The sequence below is a fragment of the Sprattus sprattus genome (assembly GCF_963457725.1).
Source record: "Sprattus sprattus genome assembly, chromosome: 3".
Classification (NCBI taxonomy): Eukaryota; Metazoa; Chordata; class Actinopteri; order Clupeiformes; family Clupeidae; genus Sprattus; species Sprattus sprattus.
The window spans coordinates 42,539,919-42,561,315 of NC_137922.1; the positions used below are offsets into that span (position 1 = coordinate 42,539,919).

The window sequence follows — 21,397 nt, forward strand, 5'->3', positions numbered from 1 at the left end:
TGTGTATTAGGTGATTACTGAGCTGGGCTTCCCCACAGGCACTGACTAGCGTTGTCTGAGAATGACTCCAATCCTTTCGATCTCGGGGCCAAATCTGCCCAAGCCAGGCCCGAACTTGCTTGGGAAAGTTTGTTTGCGCAGCTTTTACTGGCTGAGCTGAGTCTTTTAACACCCATGAGAGGAATCCACCTCTGAAGGCCCTTTCGTTTCTCGTTCCCAACACCAAGATCCGGCCTGATCCAGGAGAGATAGAGGAAGAGGGAGAGACAAGAGAGGGGGGGACCCACATGAGGAAGACAGACAGACAGACAGACTCCCCTGGACATGTGCAGGCACGGCCAGGTTGAGTACCTGTGGATGTCTCCATGCAGGTTTAGCGTAGGAGAACACATAGGCGAAAGAAGCATAGCTGAGCCACACCTGGATGTGATGCAGACTGATAATTGAGATCACTGTGGCCTAACCACAGGTGAGGGCCCCTATCAAAAGGAACAAGGTCTTTTTGGGGTATGATGTGCCAGTTGCTCATGATAGGTGTCTGCTTTTCTCAGAGAGGGAAACACACAGTCATACACACATTTACAGTCTCACTCACACATTTACACACACACTCACCTATTCTTTCTCTCTCTCACTCTCACAAACACACACATACATTCACCCTTTCATAGCCACACACACACACACACACACACACACACACACACACACACACACACACAAACACACACACACACACACACACACACACACACACACACTCACACACATCTCTGTCCACCGCTAGATGAAAGTTGATCTGATGGTGACACAGTGCGTGTCCCACAGCCGGTGAGCAGCTGCGTGTGCAGGCGTCTGGAGGCTGGCTGCTCTGAAGTAACAGAAGATGGCCCTCAGAGGAGCCTGCACTGCTCCGCCCCTGTGGATTCATACTGGGGTTTGATTGATTACTCATCGATCAGTAATCTGAGCAGTTGTGCACAGCACGCATGTGTGCACATACACACAACACACACGCCCTACCCCACCAAACACAGCTCTCTCTCTCTCTCTCTCTCGCACACCCACACGCACATAAACAAACAAACAAACACATGCAGCCTGCTCAAACCTAATGGAGGAACATCTGAGGAGTTTCTAACTAACTCTGAGCAAATGACTGGATCAGCTATGCACAACTGGCAGTAATGAAACAGAATGCCTGGGAGAAATTAAAGATGTATTAGGGTTTCGGGTGGGCTTTTGTGAGCTCTCAAGACATTTGTTCTAGTTACCCAGATGTCTGCTGATGTGTTTGCGTGTTTGTGGTCTGTCTGGGAAAAAGAAAACTGAGGTACGCACAACCTCTAAAGAGCACAATCTCAACATACATTAATTTCTAAGCGACAACTGAACTTTTGTTGTAGCAATAAAAAGAAAATAGCCAGCAAAACTCAAGACAAACTCCCCAACTGGTAGAAACCTCAGATTTCCTTATTCTGATCTGGTTTGTTGTTGTTGTTATAATGGTGGCACTTCACATTTGTCCCCCTAGGACTGCCTGTGCTAAAGCATGTCCTGTAAATAAAGGTGACCACACTGAGAACAAACACATACAAACAGTTTCTCTTTCTCTGACTCACTTTTAAAGACAGGAATGAAGATGAGATAAAGGAAGGAAGTGGATGCAGAGAAAACAGAGATGAGAGAAGGAGAGCGAGATAGAGGGAGGGAGGGAGGGAGGTAGAAGGCCGCATCAAGGCATCAAGGCATTCACTGTGAACGTAAACATGGAAAAGGCCTTGGGATATTTTGCAGCTGTTCTTACTGGTTCCCATTTCTGTACTCTGGCACACAAAAGGTGTGAGGTCAGGTAGTCTTTCAGATCATGTGTGAGGAAACTTGTTTGTTCTGCTGGACAGTGGATTAGGCGTTGTTTGTGTGTCTGTAAGCCTGTGTGGGAGCGGTGGAGTAATCTTACACTATTTCTGCGGAACACTCCCTCTGTCTCTCTCTCTCTGCCTCTCTTTCTCTCTCGCTCGTGTGTTTATATACACCAACATAGAAACACAGAAACATCAAAACACTCAGGCACTCCCTCTCTTTCTCTCTCCCTCTTTCTTTCTCTCCCTCTCTCTCTCTCTCTCTCTCTCTCTCACACATACAGTATAAGAATCTTCTTATTTGTATACAAACTCAGAGAGAGAGAAAGACAGGAACACACACACACACACACACACACTAACACGCGCACACACACACTCTCTCACACACACACACACACACTTGTATAGAGAGCACATGTACGCACCTGGCCAGACCCAGCCAGGCGTCTGGAGAGCGTTGTCATGGAGATGTCGTTAACAGGTTGACCTGTCTCAGAGGAGGGTCACCTGTTGGCCGACTGAACCCGACACGACGGGAGAGGGAGGGGCGGGGGCGTCTCACTCACACACACACACTGACGACATGCACTCAGACACACAAATGCCACACAGAGAGGCCATTCATTCCCACAACATGCGGCCTCGTCCGCTCCTGTTTGGTCACTCTGTCTCTCCAAGTTCTCTCACCCTCTCTTTCTCTGTCTCTCTCTGTCTTTTTTTCTCTAAGGGCCCCATTCCTTCTTTTTCCTTTTTCCATTTCTGGTTGTATTTCTCACTCTTAGTCATCCTCTCTTTTTTTACTACATTCTCAATCTCGACCCAACAATTTGTTATCTTACATCTATGTCTTATCTCTGGAATAGAATGTAAAGGTTAATATTGATGGAAGTGATAACATCTGTCTCTGTCTCTGTCACACAAAAAAGCAATCAAATCCTCTGGAAATCTTCCATTCATCTGGAACATTTACATTTACATTTAGTCATTTAGCAGACGCTTTTGTCCAAAGCGACGTACAAGGGAGAGAACAGTCAAGCTAATAGCAATAAAACCTGGTGTAACAATAAATACTGCTTTTTTTTTTTTTTTTTCAAGAACTAGAAAACGACATAGAAAGAAAATAGAAGTGTGGGACTGTCACTGGTTAAGTGCAAGTTAAGCCAAGGTGCCAGCTAGGAAGGGAGGTGCTCTCTGAAGAGTTGGGTCTTCAAGAGCTTCTTGAAGGTAGAGAGGGACGCCCCTGCTCTGGTAGTGCTAGGCAGGTCGTTCCACCAACGTGGAACTACAACTGTGAATAGTCTGGATTGCCGTGCTTGCAGTGCCAGATGATGCTCACTGGATGAGCGCAGCGTCCTGGGTGTAACATTTGCCCTTACAAGAGCATTTAGGTAGGTGGGAGCAGAACCAGTAAGCACTTTGTAGGCAAGCATAAGTGACTTGAACTTAATGCGAGCATAATCATTGCTCTCCTCTGTGATAATGTGGCAAGTGTTGTGAGCGTGTGTGTGTTTGTGTTTTCAAGCCTGTATACTGTATATATGTGTGTTTGTGCGTGTGTGTGTGTGTGTATGCGTGTGTAAGTCTGTGTGTTTGTGTATGCATGTGTATGTGTGTGTTCTTGTTCATGTTGCGTTCGCCCTCACAGACCCCTGTGAACCTTGATTTATTGGTATGATCTGGACTGGATGAACCTTTGGGTTTTAAGGGTCTGTCATTGCATCTCAGGACATGCCCAGAAAATAACTCATAACACACACACACACACGCGCGCACACACACACACACACACACACACACACACACACACACACACACACTCACTGGACTTTATGACTCATTGGCATGTTAACTTTGGACGGGGGGATTTCTGCTTCCCATACCGCGCCCACACGTACGCCCCTTGAGCGAGATCGAATATGTGCTGTCTGGCAACCGGGTGTATTTGATAATGTTATTGTTACATGGAGAGTTTGTTTATCAACCCAAATCAGCACCTCCCTCCTTCTCAGACATTCTGTAGTTCTGTGTGCCACACAACTGTTTGGAGGTGAGACACCTAGTGGACAGAACTGGTTAATGCATCTCAAAGAGCATTTGGAAGATGAAAAAGGGTCTTTATCCTCGCTATAATAATTTGACCCCCTCCCCTCTCTTGCACCTCTCCTTCACACTCTCTTTCTTACCTTCATTCATTCATTAATTAATTTTTCTTTCTCTCCTCCTGTCTTTCTATCTTTCTCTCACTCTTTCCATTTCTTTCTGCACTCTTTCATTTTCCCTTCTGCACAGGTGATGAGTGAAGATGGAGGCTGGTTCGGTGGCGCGTGCGGTCTTTGAGTTCCTTCCCAGCGTTTCGGAGGAGCTCCCTCTCTTCGTGGGTGACGTCATCGAGGTTCTCAGCGTGGTCGACGAGTTTTGGCTGCTTGGCAAAAAAGACGGAGTCACAGGTGTGTACGGAGGGTAAACCAGCTGGAAGGGTCTTGGTTCTTTTATTCAGCTTTATTCATCTGTTTCAGTTCTGATGGGCCGTTTGTCCCCCTCATTCTCTGTCTCTGTGTGTGTCTCTCTCTCTCTCTCTCTCTCTCTCTCTCTCTCTCTCTCTCTCTTTCCTCTGTTCACAGGCCAGTTCCCCAGCACTTTCGTTGAGGCCGTGACCATCCCCAGCTCCAAGCCCGGAGATGAGCTTCTCGTGTGTATCAATGACTTCAGCTCCGCGGAGCCCGGCAACCTGAAGCTGAAGAGAGGTAAAGCCCCTGCTTTAGTCCCTGCCTTATGCACCCAGCACACACGTGGCTCTCAGAGCCATTTCACTGTCTAGAGTCAATGCTGATGAGGTGATCACTACGGTCAAACGGCAACAAATAAGTGGCACGTCAGCATTGTCTGATACTTTCATCCATAGATGTTGTCCAAAACACTGACCAAGTAAATCACGTGTGCTCAAAGAACATTCAAGTGTTTAATTCATGCACTCATGGGTTTAGTCAATGTGAGGTAATGCAAGCCAAGGCAGTAGAATGGAGCTCCGATGTTGTCCTGTGAAGCTGTGTTACATTAACACTGATCTGTCTCTTCCCCTCCCTTCTGCTCCAGTTTGATTGATTTTTTATTAAGCAGCGATCAGTAATGTCCTACAAACCAGGTAAAAGTACTGTGATTAGCTTAGGCACTCCTCTAGCCTTTCCATTTCCAGTTCAAAGACTTTCCTCTCCAGTTTATTAGGTCTTGTGATGTGTGTTTCTACCTGACTGTTTCTACATGTTTCTACGTATAGCACGTACCCCTCTGGGTGGGCTTGAATTGGGTTGTAATGGCCAGCTGGCTCAGAAGTACCATAGAGGTATACTTGATTTGTCTCAGCTCCTCCACTGAGAGCTTCTCCCTCAAACCTCCACAATCTAGTTCAGAGCTCTACAGTTTGAGTTTTAGACATTAAGGGGTGGCTGTATACTACTGTAAACTGCTGACTGCATCTCTGGACTATTACTATTTCTATATGCTACTGACTGCATACTTCAGTCTCTGAACTACTACTATTTCTATATATTACTGACTGCATACTAGGGGTGTAAATCACACCCATCATGGCGATTCGATTCAGTATCGATTTCCTGACCCAACGATTCGATTATTTTCGATACTCATGAATACACCACGATACGATTCGATTCGATTCGATTAATTTGTTCTTTTTTTTTACCTTACAGGCTAGACAATGTTTCAGATTTGAAATAAATCAATGAAAGCTGTTATATCGTTATGCATTTGAGAAACAACAGCCAATAACAGAAGTAGAAAAGTTGTACTCCACCTAGGCCTATGACGACCTCATTCACTGAAAAATAATAATGCCCCTGTTATAGATTCTGAAAGGCCTTGCATCAAAAAGTACTGTACAAAGTGTTAAGTAACAAAATAGGCCTATACCACATTCACTATAGAATAACAATACTCAACAAAATCAGTGCAAAAGTGCACTAGCAGCAAACGGTAACAAAAAATAGGCCTGTAGTTAATTCAATTTAAAATGACAATGCTCCACAAAATCAGTGCAATGAGTGCAAATGTGCACTAGTAGCAGCAAATGGTAACAAAAAATACCCCTGTAGGCCTACTTCATTCACTATAAAATAGAAATACTCATCAAAGTGCACTAGCAACAAAAAGTAAAAAAAAAAAAAAAATTTTTTTTTTTTTTTTTTTTTTTTTTTTTTAAACCGATACTCTTGCGGACGTGTCGATGCATCGTATCGTCGGCTGTTGGATCGATGCATCGATGCAAAACGATTCTTTTTTACACCCCTACTGCATACTACAGTCTCTGAACTACTACTATTTCTATATGCTACTGACTGTATACTACAGTCTCTGAATTACTATTTCTATATGCTACTGACTGCATACTACAGTCTCTGAATTACTACTATTTCTATATGCTACTGACTGCATACTACAGTCTCTGAATTACTACTATTTCTAAATACTACTGACTGCATACTACAGTCTCTGAACTACTACTATTTCTATATGCTACTGACTGCATACTACAGTCTCTGAATTACTATTTCTATATGCTACTGACTGCATACTACAGTCTCTGAATTACTATTTCTAAATACTACTGACTGCATACTACAGTCTCTGAACTACTACTATTTCTTTATACTATCGACTGCATACTACAGTCTCTGAACTCAGCTGCTTACTTCATCACCCTTTTAACAGAGTGCTGATTTGACATCGTCTTTTCCAGCAGCACTTTACTATTCAGGCTCTGCTATTCACTTCATAACAGCTGAAAGAGTTTTTAGAAATCTGTCTGTGTGTGTGTGTGTGTATGTGTGTGTGTGTGTGTGTGTGTGTGTATGTGTGTGTGTGTGTGTGTGTGTGTGTGTGTGTGTGTGTGTGTGTGTGTGTGTGTGTGTGTGTGTGTGTGTGTGTGTGTGTGTGTGGGTGTGTGTGTGTGTGTTCTCCCCACTGCCTCTTTAGTCCACTAGGTGCCGCGGTGAGCCTGTGGGTTGCTGTGTGTGAAGAGTGTGTTTTGATTATCTGGCATTCTTACATAAGGTCATCCAGCTCCTGGCTCCATGGCAATACTCTGCAGTTAAGCATTATGCAAAGCTAATTTGGCTAACTGCTCAGTCCTAGAGGCTTTCCAAACTCCTGTACTCTACCCACACCACCCAAATCCCCACTGCATTCTGTTCCACAGATATTATTTCCTGTACAGTGTGCTAGAGAGGTGTTTTGTTGTAGTATTTCCTTCGTTCCTGTCAAGTGGATGAGATTCATTTCCTCTGTTGGCTGCGGCTGTGACACGAGGAGTGCTGCTCCAGTTTCTGCCTCGGACACAATAGTGGGTGGAGTATGGCGCTTGGAGGAATGCGCCCTCTGTGACCTCTCCGGGCAGGACGGTCCTACCTCCCTGAATGCTTAGGGCTGTGTGTGTGTGTGTGTGTGTGAGTGTGTGTGTTTGTGCATGTGTATGTCTTTGTGGGGTTCTGGAATCTCCTTTTCCCCTCTAAATAACACTGATCCCAGGTCAGTGGTTATGCATGAGTCTGTCTGTGGCTAGGTTGATTTTAATTTTAGGACAAAAGCAATTTTGTCATGCTTATATGTATCTATAGTGAGTGTGTCTGTACATATTCATATGCATACAGTGTATGTTTGAGTATGTATACCTGTAGTATATAATATTGCTAAATCCCTCCCTGTAGGTGATGTGGTGGTGGTAGAGGGTCGTCTGAATGCGGCATGGCAGCGTGGTCGGGACGCCTGGGGTGCCCGTGGCCTCTTCCCCTGCTCCTGCATGAAGGAGCTCCACCTGTCTGGCCTCTCCCGCCGCCTGCAGGAGGCGCAGGCTGCCCAGGCCACCGAGCTGCCGCCCAACGCCCTGGGCATGGCCCGCGCCCTCATGAGCCTCCACGCCCAGCTGGACGAGGAGCTGGACTTCCGCGAGGGTGACCTCATCACCATCGTGGGCCTCCCTGAGCCAGGCTGGTTCCTGGGCGAGCTGGACGGGCGTTCCGGAACTTTCCCCGAAGGCTTCGTAGAGCTGCTAGCCCCGCTTCGCACGCTAGAGGACCCGCGTGACGTGATGCAAGGCGGCGACGGAGGACAGGGGTATGATTATTATCAGGACACTCGGGCCCATCGAGACGAAGATGAGGAAGAGGAAGATGAGGAGGAAGAGGTGGAGATCGTGCTGCAGGGAGAGAGGGAACAGGAGCAGGAAGACGAGGGGAGAGAGGAAGAGCAGGAGGTGGAGGAAGAAGAGGATGGTGTGTACGGCGTGGCGCTTTATGATTTCCGGGCGTTAGAGCCTGGGGAACTGGACTTTGACGTGGGCGACCGCATACAGGTGGTGAACACGCTAGACGATGGGTGGCTTGAGGGGGTCCTCCATGGCCAGAGGGGCATCTTCCCCCATCGCTTCATCAAGATGGAGGACGACGGCCGGGCCTTAGTGCCCCCCGAAACCACTAGTGACATTACCCCAATGACACAGATAGAGGTTGTGGATGAGTATGTATCGGAGTACGGGTCTGATCAGCAGGTCCAGAATGCATTGCAGCAGGACAGTGAGGCTTGGGAGCCCCAGGAGGACCACACTGTGTGGGACCTGGACTACTTTGAGCGTCGGGAGGAGGAGAGTGGCAAGTGGATGGAGGACTCTCCCTGCAACACCACCACCACCTCCTCCTCCTCAACCTCCTCCACCTCCACCACCACCTCTGCTAGGGAGAGAGCTAGGACTCAGACCACTACAACTGCCCACCAGACGCAAGCAGTGGAGAAACCTGCCAGAACGCGGCCCCCACCCCCAGCACTGGGGCCCAACAGAGGGGGCCACAGGGAGGTTCAGAGGACCAGCTCTGGAAGTCCCACGCCATCCAGACCCCAGCTGCCACCCAGGCCCAGCCAGCAAGCGCTGAGCCAAAACCGGCAGAACAGCCTCAACCACTCCGCCGCACCAGGCATGCACTCTGCGCCCGGCTCCAGGACCTCCCGCCTGGGTGGACTACCCGGTCGAGCCCTCTCTTCCTTGACGGGGCATCACAACCACCACCACCACCACGCGGCCCCTGGAACCAAGCACCACAGCAAGAGCCCTTTCTCCAGAGGCTCGTTCGCCTTCAGCTCGAGTGGACACCTGCGGGGAAAGCCCAAGAAGCTCGGCCGCCACGCCAGCGCGAGCGAAGCCGACAGAGGGAGTCATGGTGATCACTGGAACGTGTGGTCCAGGTCCCAACCCCAGTTTGAGGCCCAGCCCCAGTATCAGCCCCAGTCGCAGGGTCGTAGCTCCAATGGCCTCCTCCCCAGCTCACGGACACTTGACCTGCTGACTTCTTCTACGGGTCAACTGGAGACCAAGTTGTCCCAGCAGCTGCTGGAGTTTGACAGTATCCTGCCTGGTCACACTGGAACTAGTGGAGGAGGAGTTGGGGGCGAGGAGGACTTAGGAGACCCCTGGGCCTCTCAAGTGGCGCGCCACTTCTCCATCATGGACTTCAGTTCAGAGAACGACATTCTCAGAGGCTCATCCCATTCCCCTTTAGACCGCCTCCTGTTGCCGCAGGGCCCCTCCTCTTCCTCCTCGTCCCCTTCCGGCTCAGCCTACTCCTCCCTGGAGCGGCGTTTGACACTCCGCCCGCCTCCCCCCCGGCCTCGACTCCAGCGACCACCGGCCCCTCCTCCTATCTCCAACGGCCGTCTGGCTCCGCCCCCTTTGCGGCCGGCCCGTCCTGCCCCCAGACCCCCACCTTCTGCCCCGGGGACCCGTCCTCCCGCTCCCCCTCCAAACCTCTTCTTCACCCCGGAGGAAGAAGAGCACCAGCCCGGGGACGACGTTCCCCTGGAGGAGGCGCTGTTGGTGGACGACCTGGAGGCGCAGGAGGAGGAGGAGGCCATGGAGATGGTGCGCAGGCTGGAGCAGGAGCACGAGGAGAGGGAGCGCGAGCAGGAGCAGTACCAGCTCCTGCTCAGGCTGCAGGAGGTGGAGCACGACATCGAGGCGTACACGCACACGGCCCAGGAGCTGAGCGCCATGCTGGAGGAGGAGGAGGACGCGACGGCACGCATGCAGGCCCTGGAGAACCTGGAGTTCTGCAATTACACTGTGGAGACGCTCACTCTCGAGCAGCAGCAGCTGCAGCTGCAAGGTAAGCACACACACACACACACACACACACACACACACACATACATACATCAGGGATGGGTGTGAAAACAGTAGAGGAGCTTTAAAGGTGCTATTCCTATCCTAGTGAAAGATTGCTGATATTTGAACCCAACAGCCAACCGACGTGGTTGATTGGCTAAACTAGTGTATTGCTTAGTTCGGGTAGTAGAGTGTATTAGATTACAATCAAGAAGCGCACCTTTAATGAAAGACTTAGTATCACTTACCTAACAGGAAATGTTTCTTGAAAGATTTATGTTCAGTTGTTTACAGAGAGACATTTCTTGTGATTTAGTCACGCAGTTGTTTTGGGAGTGTTGTTTGAGGCATTGTGCACGAACACTGGGTGTCTTGTTGCCATTGCAGTGTAGGGAAGGGTGCATCAGGTGAGGGGTACTGCTCAGGAGCGTGTTTTTAAAGCCTCCTCCTCGTCCTGTTGTGCACCCTCTCATAAATGACAGCCCAGTCTAAGTCACTCTCAATCTCCATGCTGCTGTCAGTTTGGCTAGCAGGCCTCCTCTGAGTGACTGCATGACAGGATCCCTGGGGGCATGGCGCATTTGAATGTGTCGTAGTCTAAAATGCGTCGCTGTGTGAAATTGCACCGCAGGCTCAGTAAGAGCAAGATTGTGTTGATCACTCACGGAAGGAGACAGTTTTTTTTTTTCTTCAGCCCTCATTTCACCATCCATGACATATTCAAGAAAACTTCTTCAGTGTTTGTACTACATCAAAACCATGTTTCAGTTTGGTGCTGTAGTAGTACTGTCTACTGTAGGAAGCAAATGAGTGTTGTCCTAACAAGGTGTGTCACTTGTCACACCTTTAACTTCCTGTTACAGTGACATTAAGAATATGAGTCAACAGGGCTTATTTACGCTTGACTCACATGGTTGCGCAGCCTAAATTGCTACACAAACTCCATTAAGGGCTTTTTATGTAAGGAGAAGGACCTTAAAATCAATTCTCAGTTACTGGAAGCATGTAATTTCTTTGTGCGCATAATTTATTTGCTGTTAAACACTTTGAGCTGCAAAGTTTATTATTATTACTATTCTTACTCATCCCATTCGTCCTTATGAAACAAGGAAGTAGTACCTGCTTGTACGTCCTCTCTGTCTCCCTGGTCTCATGTCCTGTATCCCAGCACTGGCGTGTGATGTTATGTGTGTCCTGGGGGGCCGTCACTCCACCCTGGCCTTTCCAGGAATGTCGGCACCACGTTCTTTGACCTGTAGGGAAATATGTACTGTATGTGTGGACACATCACTGAACGGAGATCCATCTTCTCTGTGTGGAGGTTGTCCGGGAGTTAGGGTGTTTATTATAACTCAGCTTCATTATATGGGCAGCTGATTTTGTTTCGGACTTCTTTCATGAGTTGGTTTACATGTGTTGTTGGTGGTCCTTGAACATCAGGGCCTGCTGAGTTACTGGGACTTACTTAAGGTACGGTTTTAGTGTCCTAAGATAAGATAAGATAAGATGAACCTTTATTAATCACGGTAGGGAAATTCAGTCCAGTCTTTAGTGTCCTACTTTTAGATGCTAGAGGAGTGTCATCTCCACACCTAATTAGAAGATGACCTCTCACCTAGCCTCCAGGTAAGGAGATGGGAGTTATGGGTTTCCCCCAAGTGAAGCCTCATATTAAAGGAAAGATTAATCCCCGTAGTGGTGAGAAGAAGTCTGAAAGGACCTCCGCTGCTCAGTGTTGGCGGAGTCACCGCTGAGTCACAGGTCTGGGACTGTAACCGTGCCAACCCAGAGGTGAGTGCTCACAAGAGCCCGGTGAGCAAGAGAGTCTGACTTGGGCTCAGACCAGCACTCATGACCATCGTTTAAATACATACATGTCAGTGCACTGCATCAGTCCTCGAGATCTCTCTCTGACCTCCCAGCTTCAGTGCTGCTTAATTTTGTTTCACTAAAATCTTAACTTTGTTGTGTGCAGCTCAACAGCTCATTTCACCATAAGCTGATTTATTAAATCAGATGAATTTCGTGTGGCTGTTTATATTTTGACACAGATAAAGATGTGCTCTGTGGTGACAGAAGAGTAAGCAAGGTTAATGTTTCGCTTTCCCTTAAAGTTTCGGAGTTCCCCAAACGTTTTAGATGGTGGCCACGAACGGGGCTTATTATCACAAGCTAATGGACTCTTAATTGCTTTTAGCCATCGCACGACATGGGGGTGTGGAATGCCGACCCCAGCCAGCACGGCCTTTCTCACATACACATGAGGTGCATTCCAGGCCTAGGGTGAGAGGGAGGCCTCTCTCTTTCTCTCTCTATCTCTCTCTCTCTCTCTTTCCTTCTCTCCTGTGTTCTTCTCATCTGTCCCTTCTCCTGCTCTTCGGGGGCATGTTCTGGTGGAAGTCAGTAGTGGTTTAGTTTGGTTTGGGTGAGACGCGGTGAGGAGGATGTCCCTGCCAGGGGGCTCTGGGATGCGGGCTCGTCTCTGGAGCTCGCTGCTGAAGCCCATGGTGCGGCTAACCGCCCTCTTCAGCCACGTCCTGGGGACACGCGCCCCCCAACGCAGGCCAGGTAGGATCAGGAGGGGGAGGGAAAGGTGGGTCAGAATGATCTGTTGTGGTGTGTTGGCTAAGCTGGGCCCATGCGGGAGGGTTCTTGAGTTCAGGGTTTGCAGTCCAATGGTATGTTTTTGTGACAGAAATTAGGGGACTATTGTGCGTGTCTTAAATCCATGTCAAGGTGCTGTGTGTGTGTGTGTGTGCGCGCGCGTGTGTGTGTGTGTGTGTGTATGTGCGTGTGTGCGTGTGTGTGTGTGTGTGTGTGTGTGTGTGTGTGTGTGTGTTTGTTTGTTTGTAGGTTTGTATATGTTTATGTTATAATTGATTAGATGTTCTACAACATAAATTAGTTTCTGCTAGGCTAAACGGCTATTATGTGTGAGTGGTTAGGTATATATATCTCCCTTTTGTATAGAGGGTCCGCGCTATGAAAATCGTGTTTGAGGATCTTAGTCTCACATGCTTTCACATGTTTCGCAGCTTGCAGCCAAAGCTGGAGGCCTTGCAGGCTTTGACAAGCAATCATGTTACTAGGGAGTGGGAGGAACACACACACACACACACACAAACAAAACTCACAGATGCACACACATAAATACAGAAAAGCACACACATATAGCCACACGCAACGCAAACACCAAGACAGAAAAACAGACACATATACCCACACATGCACACACACACACACACACAGATGCACACACATACATACAGAAAAACACACATATACCCACAAGCACACACATAAATACAGAAAAACACACACATACGCCCACACAAACACACACATTCACACACACAATGACTGTGTACAAAAGCTGTGTACACTCCTTGACTGACCTGCGTCTTATGTGAGCGACGTGACTTATGTTTGGCATCACTAGGGGAGCAGAGAGGAATTTTATCAGGGGCACTGAAAAGGCTCCAGTATTTGTTTTGCTTGGGCCATGGCTGCCTCTTTTATCAGTGTGTACAAACGCAGCTGTGGACAGGTCAGCCCAGGGCTGTGCCTACTTGCTGCTTTAAAGGGTTGTTTTTTTCTTTGGTGCACAGGCGTGTCCACTGTTATGACTATTTAACACAGAGTTTGACAGGCTTTTTATTTTCGATCTTCGTAGACACACGGAGTGTACGGTCTTGGGACCCTGTAAAATATCTCTGGTGATGTTATAAAACTCTTATGTTATATTACTTACTTCCCAAGAATGGGATTGCTGATGTTGGGAATGAACCTGTGTACGAGACACACCCCTACATTAAGGAAACACATGTGTGACTGTGACTGTGAGCAGGAACCTTTATCTCAAAGACCAAAGATCAGATATTACATTTAGATTCAGAGGCCCTCCTTCTACACAGATCCACAATAAACCAGCCCAGTTAAATATAACATTCCATCCATTCCACTTTCCAACCATACTTATCGCTTTTGGATCGCGGACTAATCACCAGTTTCACTATCTCTTTGGTGTCATTATGTGGAGATCCATGTAATTAGACATTGCGTCTCCACACAGGCCAACACAATAGAGAACACAGCGAGGGGCCAGGAAAAGCAGCTCTGGCCCCAGTCTAAGTTACAGGTCTTCCCCCCACTGGTTTCTCCTTACACACTGTTCAAAAGTGTGTGTTTTGCTCTCCACATCCTGACAGGGTGTGTTACGATGCACCAGGGTGGGTGGAGAACAATAGTGGGTTGTTGTTGTTTCACGGAAAGTGGAAAGTCATGGAGCCGCTAGCTGTAACTTTGAGCAGCGGCTTGACTTGAAGGGGAGAGAGCAAAGTCCTGAAGGCCGGTCAGAGGATGAAGTGAGGAGGGTGTTATTGGGTTGGTTTTCTTTTTCTAAAGGAGGAGCTAAACTATGGAGTATATTGGGTAAGGGTTGAACAGAAGGGGGAGACATCAGGACAAGAGAGAAAGAAGGTATGAGGTAGAATGGCTTGAAAATGAACAGAAATACAAAAGTACAATAGTACATAACTTTTATCTTTAACTACATAAAAAAACTCTGGATATAAGACTCCACAACATAACTTGAAGAACAAAAAACAGTCTGAGAGAGATAAACTGAGATGGGGATAAAGCTGTAGAATTGAAGAGAGATAGGGACATAAAGAGAGTGAGAGAGAAAGGGATAAAGAAAAGCGAGATAAAGAGAGAGAGCAAGCAATTGCATAAAGCAGAGTGGAGAGCAGAAAGAGGGCCTCTCCAAGCTCATTCCTCAACCGGTTCCTTTTGTCCTGCGCTCTATCTTTCGGGGAGCTCTCAAGTTCCTGCTGCTGAGATGACACCCGTCCTCTCCTCCCCTCTCCTCTTCTGGGAGAATGCTTCCCACAGAGAGGGCTCTGCACTGGGGGGCTTCTCCAGCAGAGAGTGGGGGAACGAGGGAACAAGGGAGGGAGGGAGAGGGCCCGCCACCGTGTCCGTGACTGGCCCCTGCGCCTCGCCTCCCGTTCATCCCTCCCGCTGCCCCCTTATGGGGCGTAAATGGAGACTCAGTGGAGCTCTGAGGCGATTAAAGCGTTCATTAATAGTTCATTTTCAGTCTCCCACAGGCTCTGGGGCCTTGCGGTGAGGACCCCATTCAGGTTGGGCGTCTAACCAGCTGCCTGTGAATGGGCGGGGAAGGGAGTCTTGTTATTGGGGCGGAGGCTGAGTTTGTTAGAATAAATCGCTTCAGTAGCATGTTGGTTTTGGTTCTTGTGTTGTGTCCTTTGGGCAATCAAGTTGAAATGGCAAGAAGGGAGTATCTGCAAGTCATTATCTCTTTAACAGGTTTTGATGTGTGGATGTCAGAGTTTGTTAAAAGGAACTGGGAGCTCTCTCTCACACACCATGCACACACCTACCGAGACATTCCCTCTCTCTCTCTCTCTCTCTCTCTCTCTCTCTCTCTCTCTCTCTCTCTCTCTCTCTCTCTCTCTCTCTCTCTCTCATACACACACATACACACACCCTCCAGTCTTTTATAAAAGGGCAAAACTAGACCTCCCCGTCCCAGGACACAGAGACATCCACAAACCACAATGTGAGGTATCATATTCCCCTCAGAGCTTCACTTGTGTGATTCCCACCCCTGCCCCCCCCCCAATTACCCTGCATGTAACACCACTGCACTGCCAGGTAAGGTTGACCAAGACTGCATATTTGTGACCCATCGCTGTCACTTTCTGAAGTAAACAAAGCTTACCACTTTCAGGAAAGCTGAGGAGGATGTTTGTCGTAAGTCAGGAAGAGTGAGAAGTTAAACTACATGGCAGAGGACACGGGAGCTTTTTTTGCGCAACAGGAATGTCGCACCTGATGCCCCTGTGGAGGAAGAATATGAACACACAGTTTCGGTTAGGTCTGTGTGAGGTAACGCGAGATTTTTTTAACATTGAAGATTAACGCAAAGCTCCGTAAAAAAAAAAAAAGAAGAAAACACTTGAACTTGAGGAACAAGCTGAAAGGAAAGCGTTGATCCGAATGTTAAGGCTCTTGGATTTCCACTGGACCATTGACGACAAATTTGTTGTCATGCAACTAAAGGATCAGCTTCAGCTGAAACCCTCAATTTCTGCCCACAAGTTTCTGTGTTGCTTCTGACCATGTGTGTGGTGTCGGGTGTGTGTTTGTGTTAGGCGAGAGAGTGTGTTTGTGTGTGTGTGTGCCGCCATGATGGAAGGACTTTAAATATGCTTCCCTCTCATAATTGGGTCTTTTGATTGCGCAGGGAGAAAGAGAGAGAGAGAGAGAGAGAGAGAGAGAGAGAAGGGGGGCTGGTATACTATACTCCCCATGCCTGAATAGGTCTGGGTTTTTCTCACAGAGAAAAGATCCCTCTGCCTCTGAACCCAGGGACAGCCAGCAACAATAGCTCATTGTGCCTCACGTTCGCCGCTGGGCCATACGCTCTGGAATAATCGTCCTCTGTCCAACCCTTTCCCAGGTCGTCCCTCTGAGCAAACATGAAAGGTTTTTTTTTCTCAGCCCTTTAAATCAAATCATGGGAATCTCTTCTCTTTGTCATTCATTGACATCGCGGCTGTGGAAGAAGTGGGACAAACAAGGTTCCATGTGCTCCTGACAACACAGTAAACACGTTCTAGTGGACATGTTTTTCTAATGAGCTCCGTGGAATAGCTGGAGACCTTGCAACTCATGATTGCACAGTTACTGAGACGGTGTTTTGCACTACCTGATGCATTAGCATCTGAAAGCTCAGTGCAGGTAGATGCTAATGGTCACTTAAGAAATAAGTGAAACTGGAAACTGCTGTGAAAAAATTGCAGGAAAAACAAAAGCCCCAGTGGGGTGGGGTGGGGTGGGGTGGGGTGGTGGAAGCTGTTTTGTCCGTGGCATCGTGCCAAGACTTTAAAAACACATCTGAGAAGTTTTGAAAGAAAAAAAGGAAGGGGGGTTGTTGGCGGTGGTGACGATAAGACTGCTTCCTCCACTGGAAAGCTAGTGTGTGTGTGACTATGCGTGTGTGTGTGCTGTCTGTGTGTGTGTGCTGTGTGTGTCAGAGGGGGCATCTGCCAGGGCCATCCTGTGTTTTCCTGCACAATCCAACCAATCGTTGGCCCAGGAGCAGCACGCTGTAATCCACCACTCATGTGACTCCTTCACTCAATAGTTAACCCTGAGAGCCTCCCTCCCTCCCTCTCCCCCTCCCTCTCCCTCCTTCTCCCTCTCACTCCCTCCTCCCCTTCACCCCTCCTTCTCACCCTCCACCCTCTCTTCTCTTATTGGCCGAGGTTGGTTGAGGGAGGAGAAGGATTGAGTTTCTCACTGTTCAGAGCGTCATTGCAGGGCAGTTCTGTCCAGGCAGCAGTCGCGGAGTATGTGAGTTTGACAGAGTTAAAGAGAGTGAGTGAGTGAGTGAGAAAGACTAAAAGAAAGAGAAGTGTGGAAACAGCAAGAGCATGTCTAACAGGTGCAGTCCACACTGGAACTGTGGCGCCTTGGAATGTAAGCACACGGGAAGCTAACGTCAACGAGAGCGACTTACGTGCACAGGCAGCAAGTGTCAACAGAGAGTGACAGCATGAAGGGCCAGGTGGTTCTGGGCCATCCGGGCCCATTTGGCACCGCGCCCTGGGATTACAGCAGGGCTCCCCCCAGGCGGGGCAAGAGTGTGGAGGAGCTGGTGAGTGAGAGCTGGGAGAGAGAGCGCTGTGTGCCCATGCCTGTGACTCTGCAGGCAGCACAGCCTCCGCAGTTCACCGGGCCACAGGACTTCAGACCTTCCCCCGGGCACTGGGAGTACCAGACCTTCCTGAGGCCGGGCGGCGGCCATCGACAGCCCAGCTGGGAGTACGAGGACTGGGACAGGGTTCCGCAGAGGGAGGCCCTGTCGCCGCCGCCACCACCACAGCAGCAGCAACGGGAGCAGTACGTCTACCAGAGCCCAGAGGCTGTGTACCACCAGCCTAGGAAACCTCAGGAGTGGCCGGCCGGCCACTGCTTCTACGAGGGCAGGGCCGACCCAGCCTACTACGACCACAAGGACTTAAGGCGCCAGGAGAGCTATGAGTACAGTGACGGTGAACGGTACGACTACAGAAATGAGGATGACTGTTACAGAGACCGATACATCAGCAGTAGGAGTGAAGAACGTTATGGCAGTGAAAAACTGGATTATTATGACCAAAACATAGACAACAGGCGGGAGGCGGACCATTATAAGAGTCGGAGTCGGAGCTATTACGATCAGTTTGACCACAGGGACAGGTATAGCCCACGAGAGGGTGACCGCTATGACCATAAGGAAGATAAGCAGTCTGACCATAGGGACAGGTATAGCCCCAGACAGGCTGACCGCTATGACCATAAGGAAGATAAACAGTCTGACCATAGGGACAGGTACAGCCCACGACAGGGTGACCGCTATGACCGTAAAGAAGATAAACAGTATGACCACAGGGACAGGTACAGCCCACGACAGGCTGACTCCAGGTACCAGGAGCACAGTAACTCCAGAAAAAGGAACAGGCATGACTATGATCGCAGAGATGATGATCGTAATGAGCATCGAGAGAAAGAGCAGTACGACCGCCAGCCAAAAGATTACTACGGTGAAAGGGACAGGGACCAGCATGATCTGAAAGAGAGGGACCGATATGACCATAGAGAGAAGGAATACTATAAAGAAAAAGATAGATATCAACGCAGAGAGGCTGATCGCTACGAGCATAGGGACAAGGACCACTATGACTATCGGGAAGGGGACGTTGGTAAAGGTAAGAAAAAAGACCACCACGATTACCAGGACCAAGACCACTATGACTCTCGAGAGAACAGATCTTCAGCAGAAATGTATGAGAATCTTAAAGCATCTGTAACACCTGAGGGCACACATGAGGATTACGTTGACGACCATGACAGGGAGAGGACCAACAAGGAGTGGATGGAGCAGGAGTACCACAAACAACCGGTTCGGGAGAGACGGTCCTTCGACGAGCAAGTCACCCTGACCCGGGAACGTAGTGACAGCCAGGAAGCCGTCTGCTGGGATCCGTCCCGTCCTGACTCGGGCCGGTCCGACAAAGGCTCCGGGAGGCGCTGCCGGACTCGGAAGCCCTGCTACACTGGATCGCTGGACAGGAACAGCTTCTACAGGAAGACCGCCCCCAGCGCTCTCCGGAAGTCTGAGTTTGCCGTCAACCGGAAACAGAAAACAGGTAAAACCAAAACACTGGAATGCCAGCAGCCCTGGCCTTGCACAAAAAGTATCATGGCAGATTTAGGCAGCCACCAAAGGCTGCAAAAGAGGGGGCTGGGTTGGATATCTAGACGATAGGTAATAGCAAGACCACTGACGTATCATTATTGGCCCTGTTCTTGCCTCTCCTTTCAGGCTCTAACTCTTTCATTGGTCTGCCACTGACCTTCAGTGTGAGTAATCAATGCAGGAAGTGTGTTGAAAGTGCTTAAGGTGCTGTCTCTCCCTCTCTCTCTCAGACTGTCTTACACACAGTGTAGTGGCATGCATGTCTAGGCTTTTTGCTGACACCTAGGTTGTGGGAGTGTTGTCCATTCTCTCAGTAAGGTGAACTTGAAGGCAAGCCGAGAGGGGTGGGGAGACCAGTTTATCGAGTTGTGCTCGTGCTTATTTGATCTGTCTCTCTCTCTTTCTTTTTCTCTCTGTCTCCCTTTCTCTGTTTTGTTTCACCCACACTGTAAGTCCCTCTTTCTCATCGCTGTCATGTTTGATTGCTTTATCATCTTGACAGCATTCTGTCTGAACAGGTATATATTAGCAAAAACAACAGCACTTTGTTTCCATACAGATTTGTTGACTATGTTCTAGTTCATTTCCCAAAAAACAACCACCAGTATAGCACCAGTGGACAATACTTTTTTTAAAGCATTCATTTAACCACTTAAGAAACCCCAGACAAACTTTTAGCCCTATTATTCATGACTTATCAGTGTTCTTTTTATGGCCGGATGAGACAAAAAGAAACCCAGTCTGTCCACATTCCCTAGCAGTCCACAAACATAGAGCTCTTTGACCAGACCCTGGCACCGGGCCCACTGCTAAATGAGTGCCTGGTATTATCATAATAACGATACCGAGTCCTTTTGTCTTTGTGCAAGGGCAAAATAAACTAGCTCCCTCTGTCCCAAGAGACTGTGCACTAGTCACTAGTTTGAGGCAGAGTTGGGGGGGGGGGGTGAGGAACGTCTCTTCTCAGGAGCTTCGGAGGTTTGTTTATGGTTGTTGTTGAAGTGGCCTGAGTGGACTCGGCTGTAGGTGTCCCGTGGGGAGTCGGGTCTTCTCCTCGCAGCATTGTGTCTGAGATATAGAGCAGGTGGCTGGAGGGTAATCCCTCTGCCTGGTGTCAGCACGACGGGATAGAGAAGGAAGGAAGGAGGGTTGGGGAGGGGAATGGAGGAGGGGATGAGGAACAGGAGAGGAGAGGAGAGGAAGACAAATTGAGGCAAAGCCCCTCGCCTGGGACGTGCCTGGTACCAACCCCTTTACTCTGTCTCTGGGTCTGATATCACAATGTGTGTGTGTGTGTGTGTGAGTGAGTAAGTGAGTGAGCTGTCTGTGTTTGTTTTTGCCTGTGTATGTTGGTATGTATGTGTGTGTTGGTATGTGTGTGTTGTGATGTGTGTGTGTGTTGGTATGTGTGTGTGTAGGTGTATGTGTTGGTGTGTGTGCATGTATGTGTGTTGGCATCTGTATGTGTGTGTGTATGTGTGTGAGTTTCTCCTTGTAGATTGGGGGGAGGGGGGGGGGGGGTTATGGCAGGAGGTCAGCCTGACTCAGAGTCAATCTGGCACGAGGTGTGAGGTCATCTTTTAGAGATAAGCAACTTCCACCACACACACACACACACACACACACACACACACACACACACACACACACCCATACGCAGTCATGCCTCCACGCACACAATCACATTCAAACATTTCCACTCACAGACACATTAATGTGGATTTGCTCACACTCATATCCCTACACACACAGGCGCATAATGCATGAAAGTGAAGTTCTGAAAAGAAACTGTTCACACATCCTCACACACACACGCGTGCACACACAGACCACGCATATAAAAATACACATGGTACCACAGCAGGCTGGTTTATTGGCTGTCAATCAACTTTTGACCTGAACCTAGGAGCAGACTCCTCTCATTAAGGCATTTCAGGCTTTTTACAGAAGGGGACTGTCTCCCATAGGTCGAGCTATTCAGCTCAGGAGAACTTAATTGGATTACTAACAGTACCTGTAGCTTTGTTTGAATGGAGCACTGATCTAAACAGGTTGGAAACTGAGAGACAGGTGATACAGCACATTGTCAGCTGCGAT

At 48.7% G+C, this 21,397-nt stretch overlaps 1 protein-coding gene across 1 annotated transcript in view; it reads left to right on the top strand.

The window, feature by feature from the left end:
* Nucleotides 1-21,397, top strand: part of dnmbp (dynamin binding protein) — a 52,230-nt gene that overhangs the window by 11,247 nt on the left and 19,586 nt on the right. The window contains exons 2-4 of the mRNA XM_080836004.1: nucleotides 4,155-4,312; nucleotides 4,487-4,609; nucleotides 7,586-10,030. Of these exons, the coding sequence (XP_080692130.1) occupies nucleotides 4,168-4,312; nucleotides 4,487-4,609; nucleotides 7,586-10,030 (2,713 nt within the window). The 5' untranslated portion in view covers nucleotides 4,155-4,167. The remainder of the gene's footprint in view (nucleotides 1-4,154; nucleotides 4,313-4,486; nucleotides 4,610-7,585; nucleotides 10,031-21,397) is intronic.